Source organism: Hypanus sabinus, chromosome 1, assembly GCF_030144855.1.
Source record: "Hypanus sabinus isolate sHypSab1 chromosome 1, sHypSab1.hap1, whole genome shotgun sequence".
NCBI lineage: Eukaryota > Metazoa > Chordata > Chondrichthyes > Myliobatiformes > Dasyatidae > Hypanus > Hypanus sabinus.
The window spans coordinates 104,511-130,668 of record NC_082706.1 but is presented as its reverse complement, the minus strand read 5'-3'; the positions used below and the strand labels follow the sequence as shown (position 1 = coordinate 130,668).

General features: G+C 43.5%; 1 protein-coding gene and 1 long non-coding RNA gene across 9 annotated transcripts in view; both read right to left on the bottom strand.

Moving 5' to 3' along the window:
- The window catches only part of LOC132387011 (uncharacterized), a 609,870-nt gene that overhangs the window by 507,379 nt on the left and 76,333 nt on the right, over positions 1-26,158 (bottom strand). The window lies entirely within an intron of this gene.
- LOC132386044 (aspartate aminotransferase, cytoplasmic-like) overlaps positions 272-26,158 on the bottom strand; it is a 63,059-nt gene continuing 37,172 nt past the window's right edge. For 3 of the 8 annotated variants that reach the window (XM_059958363.1, XM_059958474.1, XM_059958715.1), the window contains exon 9: positions 16,238-18,056. In XM_059958363.1, the coding sequence (XP_059814346.1) occupies positions 17,887-18,056 (170 nt within the window). In that variant the 3' untranslated portion in view covers positions 16,238-17,886. The other 5 variants (XR_009509440.1, XM_059958421.1, XM_059958651.1 and 2 more) reach the window with 5 other exon arrangements.

The following is a 26,158-nucleotide window of genomic DNA, read 5'->3' as shown; positions in this document are numbered from 1 at the left end:
CAACCTCGCATGACCACTTCACTCTTGGCTACTATGAATTTGCTCTATTTGCAATTACATCTTCCAGTAAACTTAACTGCAGAACAATTCTAAGTGATTATAACAAGAATACTAGAGTACTGTCTGGATCAGAGAGTATTATCTATAAAGAAAGGGGCAAAGTTGAATTGCTTTCTCTAGAGCCTGAGTGACTTGATAGAAATATCTTAAATTATGCGAGGCAGAGATAGTCTTTTGATCAGGATGCAAATGTTAAAAGCTGGAGGACGTATTTACAAAGTTCAAAGTAAATTTATTGTCCAAGTGCAACGTGTTACCATATAGACCTGAGATTCATTTTCTTGCAAGCATGTACAAGAAAAAAATACAATATAATTTTATGAAAAAGTATACATAAAGAGTCAAAGACTAACCAACACCAATCTACAAAACAAAACTGAAAACATGAGTTGTAAAAAGTCCTTGGAAGTGAGCCTGCATATCATAAAATCAGTTCAGTTTTGGTGACTGAAGTTATCCACACTGGTTCAGTGGTTGTTTATTGGGTCCGACTATGACAGGAAACCATTGCAGTGCAGTTTTTAAAGTGTAAAAGTTGTTGCACTGGGTAAGTTCCACTCTCTCAATCTTGGAGGCCCAGATCCAGTGGTACCAACAAGCTTCACAACTGGGATTTTCCTTGTTTGCAGTGGATGACTATGACTATTTGTGTTCCTCATCATGCCCTTCGCTCTCAATGTAAAGTTGCAGAACCACTTTCCTGGCCATTGGACCTCACTGTAGATTTCATCAATCCAGTACACCATGGCTGACTTCATGTGCTAGGACAGGCATGTACTCACTCGGTAATGAGGCCCTCTGGTTATCTTCACCTGGTTTACCCATCTGTTGAAGAGGTGTACAGGGGTATGCCGCTGTCACATGCAAACAGCTACCTGGAGCAACAGGAAAGAGCGAAATGTCAGGTGGGGACCAAAGGTGAGCGAGCAGAATGAGAATGGACACAACAAGCCCCTTCACCAGTGATGCTATCCATCCCTTTACCCCAGGGGACTGATGGTTGTAAAATAAAAATTGTTTCTGAAGCTGGTGGTGTGGGACCTAAGGCTCCTATACTTCCTTCCTGATGGCAGCAGCAAGAAGAGGGCATTGTCCTCTAGAAAGTGAACAGGAGATTTCTTTTTTAAACATGGAGAGTGATAGGTACTTGGTACAACCTACTGGGGATGTGGTGAAAGCAGTTACACTTGCAAAGTTTAAGTGCGCTTAGACAGACATATCGATAGGAAGGAATAGAGGGATACAGGTCACATGGAAGAAGATGGCATTATAGTTTAAAATGGCATCATAGTTGCCACATATAGCATGCTCCTATGCTGTTTGTTTGTTTTATGAATAATAGTGCAAGGATTGTAACTTTGATTCTATCTTTGATTGGACAGTGGTGCAGACCACACAGGTCCAGAGCGGAACTTCAAAAAACCCAGTCTCCATAAAAGAGAGGTACCGTTGAGTGGAGCAGTTATCTTCGAGTGGTCTGAGTCAAAGTGGCAAGGCTTTGGCTCAACAGACTTCATCAAGAACAGGCAGGGGTGAGATAAGTAAATAAGTTTATTTCTTATTTCTTTTTCTTAATTAACTCATTAAAAAATAGTGGGTATGGCTTCAGGACCAGTGTTCTGATCTGGGTGTCAGATGTGGGATTTCCAGGGGACTTCCAGCCTCCCCGATGGCCACATCTCACCAGGTGCAATGAGATGCAGCTCCTTAGAGACCATGTTAGGGAACTGGAGTTGTAGCCAACTGACCTTTGGCTTGTTAGAGAAAGTGAGGAGCTACCAGGAGCTAATCACCCCAAAGCTACAGGATACAGATAAACGGGTGACTGTCAAGAGAGGGAAAGGAAAACATCAGATAGTGGAGAGCACCCCTGTGGCCATCGCCTTCAACAATAAGTACTCCATATTGAGTACTGTTGGGGAGGACTACCTACCTGGGGAAGCAACGGTGGCTGTGCCTCAGGCACTGAGTCTAGCCCTGTGGCTCAGAAGGGTAGGGAACTGAAGAGGATGGCAGCAGTAATAAGGGACTCTATGGTTAAGGGGACAGATAGGTGATTATGTGAACGCAAAAAAGAAACACAAATGGTGGTTGCCCTCCCAGATCCCAGGGTCCACAATGTTTCTGAAAAGGGAGGCTAAGCAGCCAGAAGTCATAGTACATATTGGTACCAATGACATGAGTAGAAAAAGGGTGGAGGTCCTGAAATCAGAATACAGGGAGTTAGGTAGGAAGTTGAGAGGCAGGACCTCAAGAGTAGTAATCTCAGGATTGCTGCTTGTGCCATATGACCAGGAAGATAGGAATAGAATGAGGTGGCAGATAAATGCATAGCTGAAAAATTGGATCAGGGTAGGGAATCAGATTTCTGGATCATTGGGACCTCTTCTGGGGCAGGTGTGACCTGTACAAAAGGGACGGGTTGCACTTGAATCTGACCAACAATCTTGCAAGTAAGTTTGCTAGGGCTGTTGAAAGTGGTTTAAATTAATATGGCAGTAGGATGGGAACCAGTATGCTAGAGCTGAGGATAAGCCAGCAAAGCTTACAAGTAGATGATAGGTGTAATATGAATGTAAGAAAGGACAAGCCAATGATTGGGTTATTCCTTCAGTGGTTTGATCGAGGCATTACTGCACAAGCACGTGAACGTCAGCCAGTTAGAACAGCAAGAAGAGTTTAGAAGGAGACAGCTATATAGAGCAGGTGATAGAGTAGGGGGAGACAGAGTAGGAAGGCTTTAGTTCAATGGGGCTTCAGCGATAACAGGTCGAAGCGAGGTTGGTTGCCTATGTAGAATACAGACAAGAAGTATGTGTGTGAGGCCGGTGTTCTGTGCTCGGTGTCAGATGTGAAGGCAGAGTCGTGAGGCAGAGGCAGAAATAAACAGGAGTTACAGGGAGATAGTCACCCCTGAAAGTCAGGAGGCAGGTAGCTGGGTGACTGTCAGGAGAGGGAAGGGGAATAGACAGAATAAGCAGAGCACCCCTGTGGCTGTTCCTATCAATAATAAGTATATCATTTTGGATTCTGTTGGTGGGGATGACCTACCAGGGACAAGTTGCAGTAGTTGTGTCTCTGGCACCAAGACTGCATCCTCAGCTCAGAAGGGAAGCAGGGAAAAGAGGACAGCAGCAGTGGTAAGGGATTCAATAGTTAGAGGGACAGATAAGAGATTCTGTGGAAGAGATCAAGAATCCCAGATGGTCTGTTGCCTTCCTGGTGCCAGGGTCCGCGATAGCTTGGATCAAGTTCTCAGTATTCTCAAGAGGAGGGTGAGCAGCCAGATGTCGTGATCCACGCAGGGATCAATGACATGGATAGGAAGAAGGAGGAGGTCCTGCAAAGAGAATTTGGGGAGTTAGGTGAAAAGTAGAAGGACAGAACCTCCAGGGTTGCAATCTCAGGATTGCTACCCATGTCACGTATTAGTAAGGCTAGAAATAGGGAGATAATGCAGCTAAATATGTGGCTAAGGAGTTGATGCAGGAAGGAGGGCTTCACGGTTCTGGACAATTGGGCCTTGTTCCAGGGAAGGTGGGACCTGTTGCACCTGAACTGGAGGGGGACTGATATCCTTGCGGGAAGGTTGGCTAGTGCTGCTCCGGGGGGTTTAAACTAGATTTGCAGGGGGAGGGGAACCAGAGTCTTAGAGCAGATAGTGAGGGGGAGGAGGATATAGGTCATGCGAGAACTGCGAGTATAGTGCATGGAGTAAAGCTAGATCTAACAATATAAAGAGGCTTTGAGGAAAGAGAAGCAGAATAAAGGGTGTAAAGGTAGTAAGGTAGAAGGGCTAAAGTGCTTCAATGCAAGAAGCATCAGGAACAAAGGCGATGAACTGAGAGCTTGGATACATACATGGAATTATGATGTAGTGGCTTGGCTGGCACCAGGCAAAGAATGGATTCTCAATATTCCTGGATTTCAGTGATTTAAAAGGGATAGAGAGGGGGGATAAAGGGGAGGAGGGGTAGCATTGCAGGTCAGGGATACTATTACTGCTACAGAAAGGGTGGGTAATGTAGCAGGATCCTGTTTTGAGTCAGGAAAAGGGAGCAGTTACTGTATTGTGAGTATTCTATAGGCCCCCTGGTAGCAGCAGAGATACTGAAGAGCAGTATGGGAGGTAGATTTTGGAAAGGTGCAAAAATAACAGGATTGTTATCATGGGTGACTTTAACTTCCCAAATATTGATTGGCACCTGATTAGTTCCAATGGTTTAGACAGGGCAGAGTTTGTTAAGTGTGTCCAGGACAGATTGCTGTCACAGTATGTTGACAGGCCGACTAGGGGAAATGCCATAATAGATCTAGTATTAGGTAACAAACCGGGTCAGGGCACAGATTTCTCAGTGGGTGAGCACCTAGGGGACAGTGACCACCACTCTCTGGCCTTTAACATTATCATGGAAAAGGTTAGAATCAGAGAGAACAGGAACATTTTTAATTGGGTAAGGGCAAATTATGAGACTATAAGGCTAGAACTTGTGGGTGTGAATTGGGATGATGTTTTTGCAGGGAAATGTATGTAGCCTGCTGGCACGCCTTGGGCTCACTCAGCTTGCTTCCATCTAGGGGGTCAGCCTTCGGCCCTGCCAAACTGGGTAATCAGCTTGTGTGGATGCTGTGTGATGTCCCCAACACACCAAATAACAGACAGTACACCATATGCGATTAAATGAGGTCACTTTATAGATCTTACTGGAACTATGTACTTAATAGAGATACTATATAAAAGGAAAAGTAAAAGGCGCCAAACTTATCAAAGTCCAAACCATTTCATGCACAACCACTGGAGCTCAATTAACGAAGTCTTCTGGCCACCATTCGATCCCCTCAGACCTCCTCGACTTGTAGCTCAGGACCACCCACAGCGATCAACCAAGCAGCCCCGGCATGTCTGTCTTCGTCTCCTCTCCTCGCCGAAAACCCTGGCCTCGGACCCTCACTCGGAGTCCGTTCCGTCACCCAGCTTACATCATCGTGTCCTCTCTCTCTCACCCCCTTGCGCCGACCCCCCAAAAGCCCGCCAACAATAGCTTACAGACTCAGAAGAGCAAATAACATCTATCCCAATTGGTCAACAAATGAATACAATTTTAACCCAAACAAAGCTGCGAGGGAAAGCACTCCCTCTCTAGTTATCATAACAAAGAAGCCATTTTGATCAACACACGCAGTAACATAAAGAAGAAACCCCTTGCATGTATTATAGGCATGTGGTCGATGTTTAAGGATCTCTTGCAGGATGTCAGGGATAAATTTGTCCCGGTGAAGAATATAAAGAATGGTAGGGTGAAGGAACCATGGGTGACAAGTGAGGTGGACAATCTAGTCAGATAGAAGAAGGCAGCATACGTGAGGTTTAGGAAACAAGGATCAGATGAGTCTTTTGAGGAATATAGGGTAGCAATAAAAGAGCTTACAAGAAAAGAGCTTAAGAAGGGGCTGAGGAGAGCAAGAAGGGGGCATAAGAAGGCCTTGGCAAGTAGGGTAAAGGAAAACCCCAAGGCATTCATCAATTATGAGAAGAACAAAAGGTTGACAGGAGTGAAGATAAGACCAATTAGAGATAAAGGTGGAAAGATGTGCCTGGAGGCTGTGGAAGTGAGCAAGGACCTCAATGAATACTTCTCTTCGGTATTCACCAATGAGAGGGAACTTGATGACGGTGAGGACAATATGAGTAAGGTTGAAGTTCAGCAGCATGTTGATATTAAGGGAGAAGAGGTGTTGGAGTTGTTAAAATACATTAGGACCGATAAGTCTTCGGGGCTTGATGGAATATTCCCTAGGCTGCTCCACAAGGTGAGGGAAGAGATTGCTGAGCCTCTGGCTAGGATCTTATTGTCCTCATTGTCCACGGGAATGGTACCCAAGGATTGCAGGGAGGTGAATGTTGTCCCCTTGTTCAAAAAAGGTAGTAGAGATAGTCCAAGTAATTATAGACCAGTGAGCCTTACATCTGTGGTGGGAAAGCAGTTGGAAAAGATTCTTAGAGATAGAATCTATGGGCATTTAGAGAATCATGGTCTGATCAGGGACAGTCAGCATGTCTAACAAGCCTAATAGAGTTCTTTGAGGTGGTGACCAGGCATATAGATGAGGGTAGTACAGTGGATATGATCTACATGGATTTTAGTAAGGCATCCGATAAGATTCCACACACTAGGCTTATTCAGAAAATCAGACAGTATGGGATCCAGGGAAGTTTGGCCAGGTGGATTCAGAGTTGGCTTGCCTGCAGAAAGCAGAAGGTCGTGGTGGAGGGAATATATTCGGATTGGAGGGTTGTGACTAGTGGTGTCCCACAAGAATCGGTTCTGGGACCTCTACTTTTCATGATTTTTATTAACGACCTAGATGTGGGGGTAGAAAGGTGGGTTGGCAAGTTTGCAGATGACACAAAGGTTGGTGATGTTGTGGATAGTGTTGTTGATTGTTGAAAATTGCAGAGAGTCACTGGTAGGATGCAGAGGTGGGCTGAGAAGTGGCAGATGTAGTTCAACCCAGAGAAGTGTGAAGTGGTACACTTCAGAAGGACAAACTCCAAGGCAGAGTACAAAGTAAATGGCGGGATACTTGGAAGTGTGAAGGAGCAGAGGTATCTGGGGGTACATGTCCACAGATCCCTGTAAGTTGCCTCACAGGTAGATAGGGTAGATAAAAAATCTTATGGAGTATTAGCTTTCATAAGTAGAGGGATAGAGTTTAAGAGTCAGGTGGTAATGATGCAGCTCTATAAAACTCTGGTTAGGCCACACTTGGAGTACTGTGTCCAGTTCTGGTCAGAGATTAAGGGAGCTAGGGCTTTACTCTCTAGAGAGAAGGAGGATGAGAGAAGACATGATAGAGGTATACAAGATATTAAGAGGAATAGATAGAGTGGACAGCCTGCACCTTTTCCCCAGGGCTCCACTGCTCAATACAAGAGGACATGGCTTTAAGGTAAAGGGTGGAAAGTTCAAGGGAGGTATTCAATACCCAGAGCCTGGACTGTCACCTTACTGCCCTATTGTCCTGTTTATTATTTATTGTAATGCCTGCACTGTTTTGTGCACTTTATGCAGTCCTGGGTAGGTCTGTAGTCTAGTGTAGTTTTTTTCTGTGTTTTTTTTTACGTAGTTCAGTCTAGTTTTTGTACTGTGTCATGTAACACCATAGTCCTGAAAAAACGTTGTCTCATTTTTTACTATGCACAGTACTGTACCAGCAGTTCTGGTCGAAATGGAAATAAAAAGTGACTTCACTTGACTTGACTTGAGAGGAAGGTTTTTTACTCTGAGAGTGGTTGGTGCATGGAAGAAGTGGTGGAGGAAGACACACTAGTGAAATTTAAGAGACTACTAGACAGGTATATGGAGGAATTTAAGGTGGGGGGTTATATGGGAGGCAAAGTTTAAGGGTAGGTACAACATTGTGGGCCGAAGAGCCTGTACTGTGCTGTATTGTTCTATGTTCTATGTGGGAAGTCCTGGAGATTCCCAGCCTCCTGGACAGCCACATCTGTGCCAGGTGTGTTGAGCTGCAGCTCATTAGGGACCGCGTTAGAGAACTCGATGACTTTCATCTGGTCAGGGAGAGTGAGGAGGTGATCGATGGAAGCTATAGGCAGGTAGTCACACTGGGGTCACAGGACACAGATAAGTCAAGTCGGGTAACAGACAGTCAAGTCAAGACACCTTTATTGTCATTTTGATCATTATTGCTGATACAGTACACAGTAAAAACAAGACAACATTTTTCAGGACCATGGTGCTACATGAAACAGCACAAAAACTACACTGAACTATGTAAAAACAACACAGAAAAAAACTACACTAGACTACAGACCTACCCAGGACTGCGTAAAGTGCACAAAACAGGAGAGGGAAGGGCAAGAGTCAGATGTTAAAGAGTATCCCTATGGCTGTCCCCCTTAACAATAAGTACTCCCGTTTGAGTGCTGTTGGGGGGGACTGCCTACCTGGGGGAAGCAACAGTCTGACTACGTGGCTCATAAGAGTAGGGCAAGGAAAGGAAGAGAATGGCAGCAGTGGTAGGGGACTCTGTAGTTAGGGAGTCAGACAAACAATTCTATGGATGCAGGAAAGAAACACAGATGGTAGTTTGCCTCACAGGTGCCAGGGTCGGGGATGTTTCTGATCATGTCCACAATATCCTGAAATGGGAAGAACAGCCAGAGGATGTGGTACATATTGGTACCAATGATATAATTAGGAAAAGGAAGGAGGTCCTGAAAACAGATTACAGGGTGTTAAGAAGGAAGTGGAGAAGCAGGACCACAAAGGTAGTAATCTCGGGATTACTGCCTGTGCCATGTGAGAGTGAGTATAGGAATAGAGTGAGATGGAGGATAAATGTGTGGCTGAGGGATTGGAGCAGGGGTCAGGGATTCAGATTTCTGGATCATTGGGACCTCTTTTGGAGCAGATAGAAACATAGAAAATAGGTGCAGGAGTACGCCATTCGGGCCTTCGAGCCTGCACCGCCATTCAGTATGATCATGGCTGATCATCCAACTCAGAACCCTGTACCTGCTTTCTCTCCATACCCCCTGATCCCTTTAGCCACAAGGGCCATATCTAACTTCCTCTTAAATATAGCCAATGAACCGGCCTCAACTGTTTCCTGTGGCAGAGAATTCCACAAATTCACCACTCTCTGTGTGAAGAAGTTTTTCCTCATCTCAGTCCTAAAAGGCTTTCCTTTTATCCTTACACTGTGACGTCTCGTTCTGGACTACCCCAACATCGGAAACAATCTTCCTGCATCTAGCCTGTCCAATCCCTTTAGAATTTTATACGTTTCAATAAGATCCCTCCTCAATCTTCTAAATTCCAGTGAGTATAAGCTTAGTCAATCCAGTCTTTCTTCATACGGAAGTCCTGCCATCCCAGGAATCAATCTGGTGAACCTTCTCTGTACTCCCTCTATGGCAAGAATATCTTTTCTCAGATTAGGGGACCAAAACTGCACACAATATTCTAGGTGCGGTCTCACCAAGGCCTTGTACAACTGCAGTAGAACCTCCCTGCTCCTGTACTCAAATCCTTTTGCTATGAATGCCAACATACCATTTGCCTTTTTCACCGCCTACTGTACCTGCATGCCTACCTTCAATGACTGGTGTACAATGACACCCAGGTCTTGTTGCATCTCCCCTTTTCCTAATCGGCCACCGTTCAGATAATAATCTGTTTTCCTGTTCTTGCAACCAAAGTGGATAACCTCACATTTATCCACATTAAATTGCATCTGCCATGAATTTGCCCACTCACCTAACCTATCCAAGTCACCGTACATCCTCTTAGCATCCTCCTGACAGCTAACACCACCGCCCAGCTTTGTGTCATCCGCAAATTTGGAGATGCTGCTTTTAATTCCCTCATCTAAATCATTAATATATATCGTAAACAACTGGGGTCCCAGCACTGAGCCTTGCGGTACCCCACTAGTCACTGCCTGCCATTCTGAAAAGGTCCAGTTTACTCCCACTCTTTGCTTCCTGTCTGCCAACCAATTCTCTATCCACTTCAATACCATACCCCCAATACCGTGTGCTTTAAGTTTGCACACTAATCTCCTGTGTGGGACCTTGTCAAAAGCCTTTTGAAAATCTAAATATACCACATCCACTGGCTCTCCCCTATCCACCCTACTAGTTACATCTTCAAAAAATTCTATTTTCCTTTCACAAATCCATGCTGACTTTGTCCAATGATTTCACCTCTTTCCAAATGTGCTGTTATTACATCTTTGATAACCCACTCTAGCATTTTCCCCACCACCGATGTCAGACTAACCGGTCTATAATTCCCTGGTTTCTCTCTCCCTCCTTTTTTTAAAAAGTGGGGTTACATTAGCCACCCTCCAATCCTCAGGAACTAATCCAGAATCTAAGGAGTTTTGAAAAATTATCACTAATGCATCCACTATTTGGGCTACTTCCTTAAGCACTCTGGGATACAGACCGTCTGGCCCTGGGGATTTATCTGCCTTTAATCCCTTCAATTTACCTAACACCACTACCCTACTAACATGTATTTCCCTCAGTTCCTCCACGTGTGACCTGTACAAAAAGGACAGGTTGCACTTGAATCCCAGGGGAACAATATCCTGGCGGGTAGATTTGCTAAACCTACTGTGGAGAGTTTAAACTAGAATTGCTGGGGGGTGGGAAACAAACTGAAGAGACAAAGGAAGAGGAGTTTGGCTCACAAATAGAGAAAGCTTGGAGACAATTCAAGAGGGAGGATAGGTAGGTGATAGAGAAGGGACACGCTCAGGCCAATGGTTTGAAATGTGTCTATTTTAATGCAAGGAGTATTATGAACAAAGCAGATCAGCTTAGAACATGGATCAATACTTGGAGCTATGACGTTGTAGCCATTACAGAGACTTGGATGGCTGATGGGCAGGAATGGTTACTTCAAGTGCCAAGCTTTATATGTTTCAGAAAGGACAGGGAGGGAGGCAAAAGAGGTGGGGGTGTAGTACTATTGATCAGAGATAGTGTCACGGCTGCAGAAAAGGAAGAAGTCATGGATGGATTGTCTATGGAGTCAGTGTGGGTGGAAGTTAGAAACAGGAAGGGGTCAATAGTCTATTGGGTGTTTTTTATAGACAATCCAGTAGCAACAGGAACATCGAGGAGCAGATAGGGAGACAGATTCTGGAAAGGTGTAATAATAACAGGGTTGTCCTGGTGGGAGATTTTAATTTCCCAAATATGATTAGCATCTCCCTAGAGCAAGGGGTTTAGATGGGGTGGAGTTTGTTAGGTGTGTTCAGGAGGGTTTCATGACACAATATGTAGATAAGCCTACAAGAAGAGAAGCTGTACTTGATCTGGTATTGGGAAATGAACCTGGTCAGGTGTCAGATCGCTCAGTGGGAGAGCATTTTATAGAGATGGTGATCACAATTCTGTCTCCTTTACCATAGCACTGGAGAGGGATAGGAACAGACAAGTTAGGAAAGCATTTAATAGGAGTAAAGGGAAACATGAGGCCTTCAGGCAAGAACTTGGAAGGATAAATTGGGAACAGATGTTCTCAGGGAAAGGTATGGAAGAAATGTGGCAAACGTTCAGGGGATATTTGTGTGGAGTTCAGCATAGGTGCATTCCAATGAGGCAGCGAAAGGAAGGTAAGGTACAGAAACCGTGGTGTACAAAGTCTGCTGTAAATCCAGTCAAAAAGAAAAGAAAAGCTTATGAAAGGTTCAAAAAAACTATGTAATGATATAGTAAATTATAAGGCTAGCCAGAAGGAGTTTAAAAATGAAATTAGGAGAGCCAGAAGGGGCCATGAGAAGGCCTTGGCGGACAGGATTCAGGAAAACCTCAAGGCATTCTACAAGTATGTGAAGAGCAAGAGGATAAGACGTGAGAGAATAGGACCAATCAAGTGTGACAGTGGAGAAGTGTGTATGGAACTGGAGGAGATAGCAGAGGTACTTAATAAGAACGCAAATACAAGGAAATCTGCAGATGTTGGAAATCTAAGCAACACTCCCAAAATGCTGGTGGAACGCAGCAGGCCTGGCAGCATCTATAGGAAGAAGTACAGTTGACATTTCGGGCCGAGACCCTTCGTCGGGACTAACTGAAAGAAGAGATAGTAAGAGATTTGTAAGTGGGAGGGGGAGGGGGAGATCCAAAATGATAGGAGAAGACAGGACGGGGAGGGATGAAGCTAAGAGCTCGGAAGTTGATTGGCAAAAGGGATACACAGCTGGAGAAGGGAAATGATCATGGGATGGGAGGCCTAGGGAGAAAGAAAGGGGGAGGGGAACACCAGAGAGATAGAGAGCAGGCAAGGGGTGATTTTGGGTGTGGTACTTAATGAATACTTTGCTTCAGTATTCACTACGAAAAAGAATCTTAGTGATTGTACAGATGACTTACAGCGGACTAAAAAGTTTGAGCATGTAGATATTAAAGAGGATGTGCTGGAGCTTTTGGAAAGCATCAAGTTGGATAAGTCACTGGGACCAGATGAGATGTATGTCAGGCTTCTGTGGGAGGCAAGGAGGAGATTGTTGAGCCTCTGGCGATGATCTTTGCATCATCAATGGGGACAGGAGAGGTTCTGGAGGATTGGAGGGTTGTGGATGAAGAAGATGAAAGCCCATTACTCCAAGTGGAATCATCGGGATGCCGTCGTGATGGCGTTTTTTTAGCAGGCTTTCTTATTTTTACGAGGCTGAGTTGATAGCTCAATGCTCAACCCAGCCGGATGGAAAGTGTGCAAGGGAAGGGAGTCGGCTGGATTTGAACTCAGGAGCCTTCGCTCCAAACTCTGGCGCTGATGCTGCTACACCACCAGCCAGCCTGGAGGGTTGCAGATATTGTTCCCTTATTCAGGAAAGGGAGTAGAGATAGCCCAGGAAATTATAGACAGGTGATTCTTACTTCAGTGGTTGGTAAGTTAATGGAGAAGATCCTGAGAGGCAGGATTTATGAACATTTGGAGAGGCATAATATGATTAAGAAGTCAGCATGGCTTTGTCAAAGGCAGGTAGTGCCTTACAAGCCTGACTGAATTTTTTGAGGATGTATCTAAACACATTGATGAAAGAAGAGCAGTAGATGTAGTGTATATGGATTTCAGCAAGGCATTTGAAAAGGAACCCCATGCAAGGCTTATTGAGAAAGTAAGGAGGCATGGAATCTAAGGGGACATTGCTTTGATCCAGAACTGTCTTGCCCACAGAAGGCAAAGAGTGGTTGTAGATGGGTCATATTCTGCGTGGAGGTCAGTGACCAGTAGTGTGCCTCAGGGATCTGTTCTGGGACGCCTTCTCTTCGTGATTTTTATAAATGACCTAGATGAGGAAGTGGAGGAATGGGTGAGTAAATCTGTTGATGACACAAAGGTTGGGGTGTTGTGGATAGTGTGGAGGGCAGTCAGAAGTTACAGCGGGACATTGATAAGATGCAAAACTGGGCTGGAAAGTGGCAGATGGAGTTCAAACCAGATAAGTGTGAGGTGGTTTATTCTGATCTTCCATTTTTTTTTTCGAAAGTGGATGAAATCACATTTACCAACATCGTACTCCACCTGCCAGAGCCTTGCCCATCCACTTCACCTACCTATATCTCTCTTCAGACTCTCCATACCTTCTGTGCAGTTTGCTTTTCCACCCTATTTACTGTCATCAGCAGATTTATATACATTATACTTGGTCCCCTTTTCCAGATCGTTAATGTATATCGTGAACAGTTGTGGGCCAGCACTGATTCCTGCAGCATACCGCTCACCACTGATTGCCAACCAGAGTAACATCCATGTATCCCAACTCTCTGCTTTCTATTAGATAACCAATCCTCAGTCCATGCTAATACATCACCCCCAACTCTATGCATCATTATCTTATGAATAAGTATTTTATGCGGCACCTTATTGAACGCCTTCTGGAAATCTCAGTAAATAACACCCATCTCTTCCCCTCTATTCACTGCGCCCATTATATCCTCAAAGAACTACAGTCAGTTGCCAAACAGGACCTGCCTTTGCTGAATCCATGCTGCATCTGCCTGATGAATCCATTCCTTTCCAGATGCCTCGCTATTTCTTCTTTAATGATAGCTTCAAGCATTTTCTCAATACAGATGTTAAACTAACTGGCCTATCCAGATTTTATTAGGGAGCTGAAAGTAAAGGAAACCCTTAGGAGCCAGTCATCATATTAACATTGAATTCATACCGCAATTTGAGAGGGAGAAGCATAAATAAGGTGTATCAGTAACACAATGGAATAAAGGGAATAAAGGGCATGAGAAAGGAGCTTGCCTCCCTCATTGAAGGACAATACTGGGGGGAGGATGGCAGAACAGAGGTTGCTGAGGTTTCTGAGAATAGTTCACAAGGCGCAGGATAGATATGCCCCACTGTTCTCAAATGGCAGGGCTAGGCAACCGTGGCTGACAAGGGAAGTTAAAGACTGCATAAAAGTCAAGGAAAGGGCACATAAGGTAGGAAAAGTGAGTGGGAAGTTGGATGATTGGGAAACTTTCAAAATCCAATAAAAGGTAACTGGAAAAAAAAAACCAAAAGAAGAGAAAAGATTAAGTATGAGGGCAAATTAGCCAATAATATAAAGCTGGATACCAAAAGGTTTATCAGTTATATAAATAAAAGGAAGGTGATTGTTGATATTGGACCATTGGAAAAGGATGTTGGTGAGATAGTGACGGAGGACAAAGAAATACCAGATGAATTTAATAAGTATTTTGCTTGTCTTTACTATGGAAGACACTAGCAGTGCGTCAGAGGTCCATGAGTGTCAGGGAGCAGGAGTGATTTACATTGCTATCACAAAGGAAAGAGTGCTAGGCAAACTGAAAAGTCTTAAGTTGGATAAGTCACCTGGACCAGACAGACTACATCCCAGAGTTCTGAAAGAGGTTGCTGAAGAGATAGCGAATGTATTGGTCATGATCTTTCAAGAATCACTTGATTCTGGCATGGTTCCAGAGGACTGGAAAATTGCAATGTCACTCCACTCTTTAAGAAGGATGGCAAAAGAAAGGAAATATAGGCCAGTTAGCTTAATCTCAGTGGTTGGGAAAGAGTGGTTGTTAAGTCTATTGTTTAGGATGTGGTTTCGGGGTACTTGGAGACTAATGATAAAATAAATCAAAGTTAGCATGGGTTCTGTAAAGGGATAGCTTGCTTGACAAATCTGTTAGAGTTTTTTGAGGAAGTAGCAAGCAGGGAGTAATTTTCAAAAGACATTTGACAAGGTGCCACACATAAGGTTGCTTAACAAGATAAAATCCCATGTCATGACAGGAAAGATACTAGTATGGATAGAGGAATGGCTGGCAGGCAGGAGGGGGTGAGTGGGAATAAAGGGGGTCTTTTCTAGTTGGCTGCCAGTGGCTAGTGGTGTTCCTCAGGGTCAGTACTGGGACCGCTACATTTCGCATTGTTTGTCAATGATTTCGATAATAGAATTGATGCCTTTGTGGCAAAGTTTGCAAATGATACGAAGACAGGTGGAGGAGTAGGTATTGCTGAGGAAGCAGCATGATTGTAGAAGGACTTAAGAAAAATTAGAAGATTGGGCAAAGAAACAGCAGATGGAATATAGTGTTGGGAAATGTATGATAATGCATTTTGGTGAAAGGAACAAAAGTGCAGACTATTATCTAAATGGGGAGAAAATTCAAACATTCTAGGTGCAGAGGGACTTAGGCGTCCTCATGCAAGACTTCCAGAAAGTTAATTTACAGGTTGAGTCTGTGGTAAAGAAAGCAAATACAATGTTGGCATTTATTTCAAGGGGAACAGAATATAAAAACAAGGAGGTAATGCTGAGGATTTTTAAGACACTAGTCAGCTTGCACTTGATTGTTAACAGTTTTGGGCTTCATACCTCAGTAAGGAAGTATTATCATTAGAGAAAGAGTCCAGAAGAGATTCATGAGGATGATTCCAGGAGTGAAGGGTTAACTTATGAGGAGCATTTGGCAACTTTGGGCCTGTACTCACTAGAACTTAGAAGAATGGGGGGATCTCCTTGAAACCTACCAAATGTTTAAATGACCATATAAGGTAGATGTGGAGAGGATGTTTCTTATGGTGGGGGTTGTCCAGAACTAGAGGGCACAGCCTCAAAATTGAAGGGGTGACCTTTTAGAACAGAGATAAAGAGGAGCTTTTTTAGCCAGAAAGTGATGAATCTGTTGAATGCTTTGCCACAGACTGCAGTGGAGGCCGTCCATGGGTATGGTTAAAGCAAAAAATTGACAGTCTCCTTATTGGTCAGTGTATCAAAGGTTATGGTGAGAAGGCAGGTGTATGGGCTTGAGTGGCATCTGGGATCAGCCATGACGGAATGGTGGAGCAGACCCGATGTGCTGAATGGCCTATGTCTTACAGTCTTATGGATGAATGTAATAATGATAACTCCTGGTCCAGAAATGGAACAGTTGTAACTATAGCATATCATTTTACAAGATTCTAGAAATTTTTGAAATATAATTCTCAAAACATAATTTACCTGAGTTTATTTTTCCCTGTGACCCTCCTTCTAAAATCACTGTGGTGAAATAGTTTGGTGATGTTGACTATCATCCTGAATGTATTATTGGTCTCACTGCACAGATAATCACCTCACATTCCCAGCATTTTGTTGTTTAATATGAGCTGAAAGTGAAGGATACCAAATATGTCAATGTCTTTCATTGTTTCAGTGGCAACTGCTTCAGCCTGCAAAAACTGAATCATGAATTTGAGATGGCAGAAGCATTTAGCACAGAAACAAGACTTTCAGCTCACCAGATTCATGCTGTCCATCAATAATCCAACCAAACTCATTGCATTTACCAACACAAACCCTTCTAATTATTCAATGATTCAGGCACTTACCCAGATAATTTTGAAACGTTGTGAGTACCTGCCTCCACCATCATCATAGACATGGAACAGTACAGGCCCTTCTGTCCTAGACATGCCAGTCTTTTAACCTACTCCATAATCAATCTAACCCTTTCACTCTTACATAGCCCTCCATTTTTCTATCATCTCATCCATGTGCATATCTAAGAGTCTCTTAAATGTCCATAATGTATCTGCATCTACCACCACCCCTGGCAGCAGGTTCCCCTATGTAAAAAATACTTTTTCTGACAAACTCCCCTATAGCTTCCTCCAGTCACCTTAAAATTACAGTATCTCCCCTTTTATTAACCACTCCCATCCTGGAAAACATTCTCTAGCTGTCTAGTCTATCAATCCCTCTTATAATTTTATACACCTCTACCAGGCCATCTCTCATGCTTCTTTGATTCAAACAGAAACATCTTAGCTCGCTTAACCTTTCCTCATCAAACATGCTCTCTAATCCAGGCATCATCATGGTAAATCTCCTATGCACTCTCTCTAAGGCTTTCACATCATTCCTATAATGAGGCAGTATCTTAACACAATACTCCAAGTCTGGTCTAACCAGAGTTTTATAGAGCTGCAACATTACCTTATGGCTTTGGAATTCAAATCACCAACTAATGAAGGTCAACGCACTTGATGTCATCTTAACAACTTGCGTGGCAGCTTTGAGGAATCTATGGACGTGGACCCCAAGAACCCTTTATTCACCTAAACTGCTAAAAAATCCTGCCAATGACCTTGTACTCTGCCTTCAACATTCTAAAGTGTAACAATTCATATTTCTCCTGATTGAACTCCATCTGCCTACTTCTCAGCCCAGCTCTTCATCTAATCAATGTCACATTCTAACCTATGACAACATTTAGCTTATCCACACCATGTCAACTACAAAATTACCTTCCCATCCAAGTCATTTCTAAAAATCAAGCAGAACAGGGGCCACAGACCTCCAGGCAGAATATGTTCCATCTACTACCACCCTCTGCCTTCTGTGGGCAAGCTAATTCTAAACCCAATTATAATCACTTCATACTTATTGCGATTAAATTACAGCTGCTATTTCTTGCTAAGTTGATCAGTATTGCTCTGTAACCTCCTCCTTAACAATGCCACCAAAATTTGTGTCATCTACAAACTTGCTAATTACACCCCCCAATCCATATCCAAATTGTTGATGTATATAACAAAAAGCAAAATTCAAAGGACTGATCCCTATAGACTTCCATTCAAAGCACCCCGCCACTATCACCTCCTGTTTCCTATTACTGAGACAACTTTGACTCTGTTAACATGCCTTTAATTGTTCTTTTGTAACTCTAATAAAGCTCATTTAAATATCAATGTGATTAGAAATAGTCCATTTTATCACATTACGTAAAGCCAACATGAAAAGTGAATATTTAAACAATGAAATTGAACATTAATTGTTTAATGTGCTGACTGGACTATCTTCAGAACTGGAGACCACCGCCTCGTGAATGCAGCTCGCCAGGTAGGCAAGGTTTTGACTGTTCACATTACTGATGTTGATCTGTGCATCAGATGAGATGTAAATACGCAGCTTTTTCATCAAGTAGTTAATCTGAGAACCTGTTAAAGTTACAAGTATTTCAGTTGAGTACAATGATGGACAATTATATAAGTAAAGCATGACTCAGATTTATAATGCATCCTCAAAAAGACCTAAGTTGCCTTATAGCCAAGAGAGCCACTTTTGCAATGTGCAATATGTACACGGCCAACTCCTACAAACAGCAATGTGATAATGACCAAATATTTAATTTTAGTGTTTGTCTGAATGGTAAGAAAATTGTCCTGGACACAAAGGATAAGATCCCAACTCTTCTTTGAAATAATGCCATGGATCTTTTCCACACATCTGCATGAGCCTCAGTTCAATATCTCTGCTAGAAGATGACATTTTCCACAGTGTAGCAGCACCTCAATGCTACATTGGAATATTTTTCCTAATTTTATGCAAATATCAATGGAGTGGGACTCACAATCTTCTGATCTGCAAGTGAGAGAGGGTTCTCATGGATGACACTATTGACACCAAGAACATGGCTTTGATATTGAAGGGTTAATAGAATTACTAAGAAACGTTTCAGAAGCAAAAGATAAAGGAAGTTTTCTCTGATGACAATTTATTGACTGTAACAACAGACAAGTCATTTATCATAGGAACAGAAAAACTGATTCCAGCTCAGGCCAAATTCCCTGATAACTTAGTTATTTTTATAGGCCTAGCAGTGAGAAGATAGCATGGTCTGGATGGTGGGGGTCTTTAATGATGGACATTGCTTTCTTGTGGCAGCACTCCATGTAATAGAGCTCAGCATGAACAGAGCTCTACAAACTAACTAAAAGTACAGAAGGGATAAGCAGACTGGCTGGTGGTGAGAGTAGAAGCAACAGGCTTTGGCTCAAAAGAGGCTTTGGCTCGGAAGAGGCATTGACTCTGTGTAAAATGTCTGTTAAGGTTTCCTTTTTATCTTTTTTTCCTCTCTTACTGTACCATTTAAATGGCTGTGGTATGTTCTTCGTGCTGGATGTTGGAGAACTCCTAGTCTCCCAGGGAACTATATCTGCATGAAGTGCATTCTGCTGCAGCTCCTTGAAGACCATGTTAGGGATCTAGACCAGCAACTGGATGACCTTTGGTTTGTATGAGAGAGCGAGGAGATTAATTGATCAAAGTTACAGGAAAGTAGCCACCCCGAAGTTGCAGGAGCTGAGTACCTGGGTGACTGTCAGGAGAAATGAAAATAGGCAGTTAGAGCAAAGCACTCCTGTGGCCATTTCCCTCAAACACAAGTATACTGCTTTGAATACTTTTGTGGGGGATGACCTCCTGGGAGAATGCCACGGCAACCGCATTACAGGCACTGAGCATAGGTCCGTGGTGCAGAAGGGAAAGAGAAGAAGGGAGTGGTATTGACAAGGGACTCAGTAGTGAGGGGAACAGACAGGAGATTCTAGGGATGTGAACAGGACACCCGGATGGTATGTTACCTCCCAGGTGCCAGGGTCAGGGGTGTCTCAGATCATGTCCATGCATTTTGGATAGGGAGGAGGAGTAGCCAGATGTTTTGGTACATATTGGTACCAATGACATATGAAGGAAGAGCAATGAGGTCCTGAAAACAGAATTTAGAAAGCTAGGTAGAAAGCTGAGAACCAGGACCTCCCTTGTAGTAATTTCTGTATTGTTGCCTGTGCCATGCAGCACTGAGGTTAGGAACAAGATGATTTGGTAGATAAATGCATGGCTGTGAAGCTGGTGCAGGGGGCAGGGCTTCAGGTTCTTGGATCATTGGGATCTCTTCTGGGGGAGATATGACCTGTTCAAAAGTGACAGGTTGCACCAATATTCTCATGGGCAGGTTTGTTAGAGCTGTTGGGAGGGTTTAAACTGATTCGGCAGGGGGATGGGAACCAGAGTGAAGGGACTCAGGATAGGACAGTAAAGATAGCGTGCAGTCAGACTGTCAGGAAGAGCAGGTAGGTGATAGGACTTAGTTGCAGCCAACAGGCTAAGTATCAAAACATTAGGGATGCAGAATCAGAAAGGATAGCGAATATGGTACTCAAGGTGTTGTATCTAAATGCACGTAGCATAAGAAATAATCTTGTTGCCCCTATTTCAGATTGCCAGGTATGATGTTGTGACCATCACTGAATCTTGGCTGAAGGATAGTTGTTGTTGGCAGCTAAATGCCCATGATTACACATTATATGGGTGCAATTTTGGTCACCAAATTACAGGAAGGATATTAATAAGGTTGAAAGAGTGCAGAGAAGGTTTACAAAGATGGTGTCGGGACTTGAGAAACTGAGTTACAGATAAAGGTTGAATAGGTTAGGACTTTATTCCCTGGAGCATAGAAGATTGAGGGGTGATTTGATAGAGGTATATAAAATTATGATGGGTATAGATAGAGTGAATGTAAGCAGGCTTTTCCACTGAGGTTAGGGGAGAAAAAAACCAGAGGACATGGGTTAAGGGTGAAGGGGGAAAAGTTTAAAGGGAACATTGGGGGGGGGGGGTTTCTTCACACAGAGAGTGGTGGGAGTATGGAATGAGCTGCCAGATGAAGTGGTAAATGCAGGCTCACTTTTAACATTTAAGAAAACTTGGACAGGTACATGGATGAGAGGTGTATGGAGGACTATGGTCCAGGTGCAGGTCAGTGGGACTAGGCAGAAAAATGGTTTGGCACAGCCAAGAAGGGCCAAAAGGCCTGTTTCTGTACTGTAATGTTTTATGGTTCTATGGATAGTGTTGCAAAGGATGAACAGCTCTGATGGGCAGAAGGGTGCAAGGTTGCCAATGTCCCCCTCCCCTGGGAGAATTACAAACTGTTACTGTTGCCAGGCTGCTAATGAGAGAGAAAGAGATGGAACAAAAACATACTGGGACTAGAACATTTGCTTCAGACAAGGGCGAGATAACACAGGAAGGAAGAGACTTGTTGTTCCACCGTATTATGACTCCTGTAAGACTTATGGCTACGGAGAAAGATTGTTTACTTGGTACCATTCTGTTCATTAAAATTCCTCAGTGGACAGCCAGAGTGGGCTGGTTTGATGGGCTAAGCCATTCAAAACTGATTGACACCTGAGACCCCGTGAGTAGGGATAAAAGTGAGGTCTGGGGAGACACCCCTCAGACACACCAGGAGACGCACCAAGAGACACACTAGTGAGCACTGCTTAAGTGTTGGAACCCACGAGAAAGGGTGGGGCATCGGAGACCGAACGAAGGATCGGTCAATTTTAACTCACAGTGTTTATAGCGAGGCCAGTGGGGGCTTGTGTGTGTGTCCACCCTTGCCTGGGTGACGAGTCCACCATAGAAGAACGGTCTAGCTAAAGGGGTCATACCTGAATGGCCACAACAACACATCAACGGATCAAGATCGTAAAGGAAGGTTTGACTGGCTGTCACTGTTTGATCTCTCTCTCTCTCTCTCTCTCTCTCTCTCTCTCCAACAATTACAACACATCGACCAACAACTACCTCAGCCTGTATGAACTGAACTGAACTTTATATTAACATATGACAATTCATTATCCCCTAGACATCGATAGAGCTTGTTTATTATTATTATTATACCCACACTTTTAGGCTTAGTATTGCTAACATGTATTATCTGTATATTTGCATTGTTGATATTTATTTGTATATTTTTACTAATAAACACTGTTTTGAAAATAGTACCAGACTCCAACGGATACTTCTATTTTTGCTGGTAAGACACCCAGTTACGGGGTATGTAACAATAGAAAGGTAGGCAGAGGGGGTGGTGTGGGTTCTACTGGTAAAGAATGGCATCACATCGGTAGAAAGATGTGATATAGGATCGGAAAATGTTGAATCCTTGTGGTTTGAGTAAAGAAACTGCAGGGTAAAAAGATGTTGATGGCAGTTATATACAGGCCTCCCAACAGTGGCTGGGAGGTGAACTACAAATTACAAAAGGAAATAGAAAAGGCGAGTCAAAAGGGCAATGTTATGGTAGTCATGGGAGATTTTAACATGCAGGTCGATTGGGAAAATCAGGTTGGTAATGGATCTCAAGAGAGTGAATTTGTTGAATGCCTACAAGATGTCTTTTCTTTTTTTGCAATTTATTTTTTATTGAAGTTCATTATCAAACAAACATTTCCATAAGATGTATTTCAGATATTGTACATATATATCATATAGTCATAAGTGCCACAAATCTCCACATAATATTTATCTGAGGTATACACTTATAGAAAAGAGAGGAAAGAAAGAACAAACAAAAGGAGAAATCTATGTACAAGTAGGAAGTGATCTTTTCTTTTACAACATATTCATTGATTGTTCTCCTGGCAGAGAATCTCACCTGGTCCCTCAACACCAGCTCCATTGCAAAGAAAGCCCAGCAGCATCTCTACTTTCTGCAAAAGTTGAGGAAAGTCCATCTCCCACCTCCCATCCTCATCACATTCTACAGGGGTTATATTGAGAGCATCCTGAGCAGCAGCATCACTGCCTGATTCAGAAATTGAGGTCAGCTGAGAAGATCATCTCTTCCCGGCATTTACAGACATTTACACTACACGCTGCATCCGCAAAGCAAACAGCATTATGAAGGACCCCACGCAACTCTTCTCCCCCCGCCATCTGGGAAAAGCCACCAAAGCATTCTAGCTCTCACAATCAGACTATGTAACAGTTTCTTCCCCAAAGCCATCAGACACTTCAATACCCAGAGCCTGGACTGACACCAATTTACTGTCCTCTACTGTGCCTATTGTCTTGTTTATTATTTATTGTAATGCCTGCACTGTTTTGTGCACTTTATGCAGTCCTGGGTAGGTCTGTAGTCTAGTGCAGTCTTTTTCTGTGTTGTTTGTACGTAATTCAGTGTAGTTTTTGTACTGTTTCATGTAGCACCATGGTCCTGAAAAACATTGTCTCATTTTTACTGTGCACAGTACCAGCAGTTATGGTCAAAATGACAATAAAAGGTGACGACTTGATTTGTGAAAATAAAATCAGGCCTATGAGGTGTTATGTAGTTAAACCATTTTCCCAGTATGAATCAAATTGTTCCAACTTATGATTAACAGATGCTGTTATGTTCTCCACTTTGTAAATGTCCATTGTAATTTCCATCCATGCATTTAAGGTTGAGCTCTCCTGTGATAACCATTTCCTAGTAAGCATTTGTTTACCAGCCACCAACAGTATATTCATTATTTATCTCTTTTCAACCATTCTTGATATATATACCCAAAATATATGGTCTTACTTTCTAAGGGTATTTCACATTTAAAGATGTCTTGTAGGGCACTGTGTATCCCACTCCAATAGTCTTTGATAATGGGGCATTCCCAGAAAATATGATAATGGTTTGCATTTTGATTTCCACAATTTCTCCAGCAAACAAGGAGGTTACTATCATAATGGGATTTCTGAGAGAGTGTAATAAAATATATTATCAAGATTTTCTATCCAAACTCCCTCCATTTCTGTGAACTGGTACACTTCAATAGACAATAGGTGAAGAAGTAGACCATTTGGCCCCTCGAGTCTGCACCACCATTCTGAGATCATGGCTGATCATTTCCCACCACGGGAAACAACTTTGCCACATCCACTCTGTCCATGCCTTTCAGCATTTGATACGTTTCCATGAGGTCCCCCCTCATTCTTCTAAACTCCAAGGAGTACAGTCCAAGAGCGGTCAATTTTTACTCATATGTTAATCCTCTCATTCCCGGAATCATTCGAGTGAATCTTCTCTGAATCCTCTCCAACATCAGCACATCCTTTCTTAAATAAGGAGCCCAAAACTGCACACAGTACTCCAAGTGAGGTCTTACCTGCACCATATAGAACCTCAATATCACATCCCTGCTCCTATATTCCTCTAGAAACGAATGACAACATACCATTTGCCTTCTTCACCACCAACTCAACCTGGAGGTTAACCTTAAGGGTATCCTGTACGAGGACTTCCAAGTCCTGTTGCATCTCAGAACCTTGAATTCTCTCCCCATTTAAATAATAGTCTGCCCATTTATTTCTTCTACCAAAGTGCATGACCATACACTTTCCAACATTGTATTTCATCTGCCACTTCTTTGCCCATTCTTCTAATCTATCCAAGTCTCTCTGCAGACTCTCTGTTTCCTCAGCACTACTGGCCCCTGGGCTTTGGCTAAGTGGGCTTCGGTGTAAGGGGACTTCAGTAAGCCTGTATAATTGCTCGCTGAGGGGAAGAAGGTAAGGTCGCTAAGTGCTTCTTAGACTTATTCTAACAATCCAGTTCAGGTATGGGGGAGACAGTCACAGCAGTGTGTGCTCCGTATGCAGTATGTGGGAAATCGGGGTCAACACAGTTGTCCCTGATGACCACACCTGCAAAAGGTGCATCCAGCTGCACCTCCTATCAGCCCGAGTTAGGGAGTTGGAGCGGGAGCTGGATGAACTACGGATCATTCGGGAGGCAGAGGCAGAGATAGATAGGAGTTATCAGGAAGTAGTCACACCAAAAATCCAAGAAGCAGGCAGATGGGTGACGGTCCAGAGAGGCAGGGGGAGCAGGCAGAGAGAGCAGAGCACCCCTGCGGCCATTCCCATTAACAATAAGTATACCGTACTGGATTCTGTTGATGGGGATGACCTACCAGGAATGAGTTATAGTGGTCCTGCCTCTGGCACAGAGGTTGAACCCTCAACTAGGAAGGGGAGGAGGGAAGAGAAGAGAGCGATAGTTTTAGGGGATTCTATAGTCAGGGGGGCAGATAGGAGATTTTGTGGGACAGATCGGGAGCCTTGGATGGTATGTTGCCTCCCTGGTGCCAGGGTCCGGGACATCTCAGATCGGGTGCAGGCTATTCTTGAGAACGAGGGCATGAACCCAGATGTAGTGGTCCATGTAGGGACCAACGACGTAGGTAAGGTGAGTGAGGGGGTCCTGCTTAGAGAGTTCAGGGAGTTAGGAGTGAAGCTGAAAGGCAGGACCTCCAGGGTGATTGCTACCTGTGCCACGTGAGAGTGAGGCGAAGAATAGAATGATTACGCACATTAATACGAGGCTGAGAGCATGGTGCAGAAAGGAAGGGTTCAGGTTTTTGGATAATTGGTCTTTGTTCCAGGGACGTTGGGATCTGTTTCGAAGGGACGGTCTACATCTGAACTGGAGGGGTACTAACATTCTTGCAGGAATGTTTGCCAGTGCTGCTCGGGGGTGGGGGGGGGTTTAAACTAGATGTGCAGGGGGCAGGGATCCAGAATATGAGAGAAGATGATATGATGAAGGATAAGGGACAGGTGGGGAATACACGTTTCCCAAATATTAATTGTGTAAAGGAGAAAGGTGAGACATGTGTTGGAAAAGTTACATGTACAGAGGGTTGGTCAGAAAGAGCATGGGGTTAAATGTGTAGAAGGTTTGGGTGATCTTGAGAAGGTCATCAAAATTCAAGGTGCAATTAGCCCGATGGAAGTTCAAGGAGCTGGGTTAGGTACAATAGACAGTGTTTTAAGCAAAGAGAGGAGGAATGGGCTAAGAATTCTATACTTGAATGAGCATAGTGTCAGAAATAAGACAGATGAGCTTGAAACTCAGATGAAAATGGGGAACTACGATATTGTTAGAATAACGGAAACATGGCTGCAAGGGGATCAGGCCTGGGAATTGAGTGTACCAGGGTATACGTGCTATCCTAGAGACAGAAATATGGGAAGAGGGGGTGGGGTGGCCCTGTTGGTGAGAAATGAGATTCAATCCTTAGCAAGGGGTGACTTAGGAACAGGGGAAGTAGAGTCTGTGTGGATTGAGCTGAGGAACAGGAAGGGTAAAAAGACCCTAATGGGTGTTGTGTACAGGCCCCCAAACAGTGGCATGGATATTGGGTACAAGTTGATTAGGGAGTTAACATTGGCATGTGCTAAAGGTAATGCAGTCGTTATGGGAGATTTCAACATGCAGGTGAACTGGGAGAATCAGGTAGGTGCTGGACCCCAGGATAGGGAGTTTGTGGAGTGTCTAAGGGATGTATTTTTGGAACAGCTTGTGCTTGAGCCAACCAGGAACGAGGCTATTTTGGACTTGGTGATGTGTAATGAACAGTAATTGATAAGTGATCTTAAAGTAAAGGAGCCATTAGGAAGTAGTGATCATAACATGATAAGTTTTTATCTACAA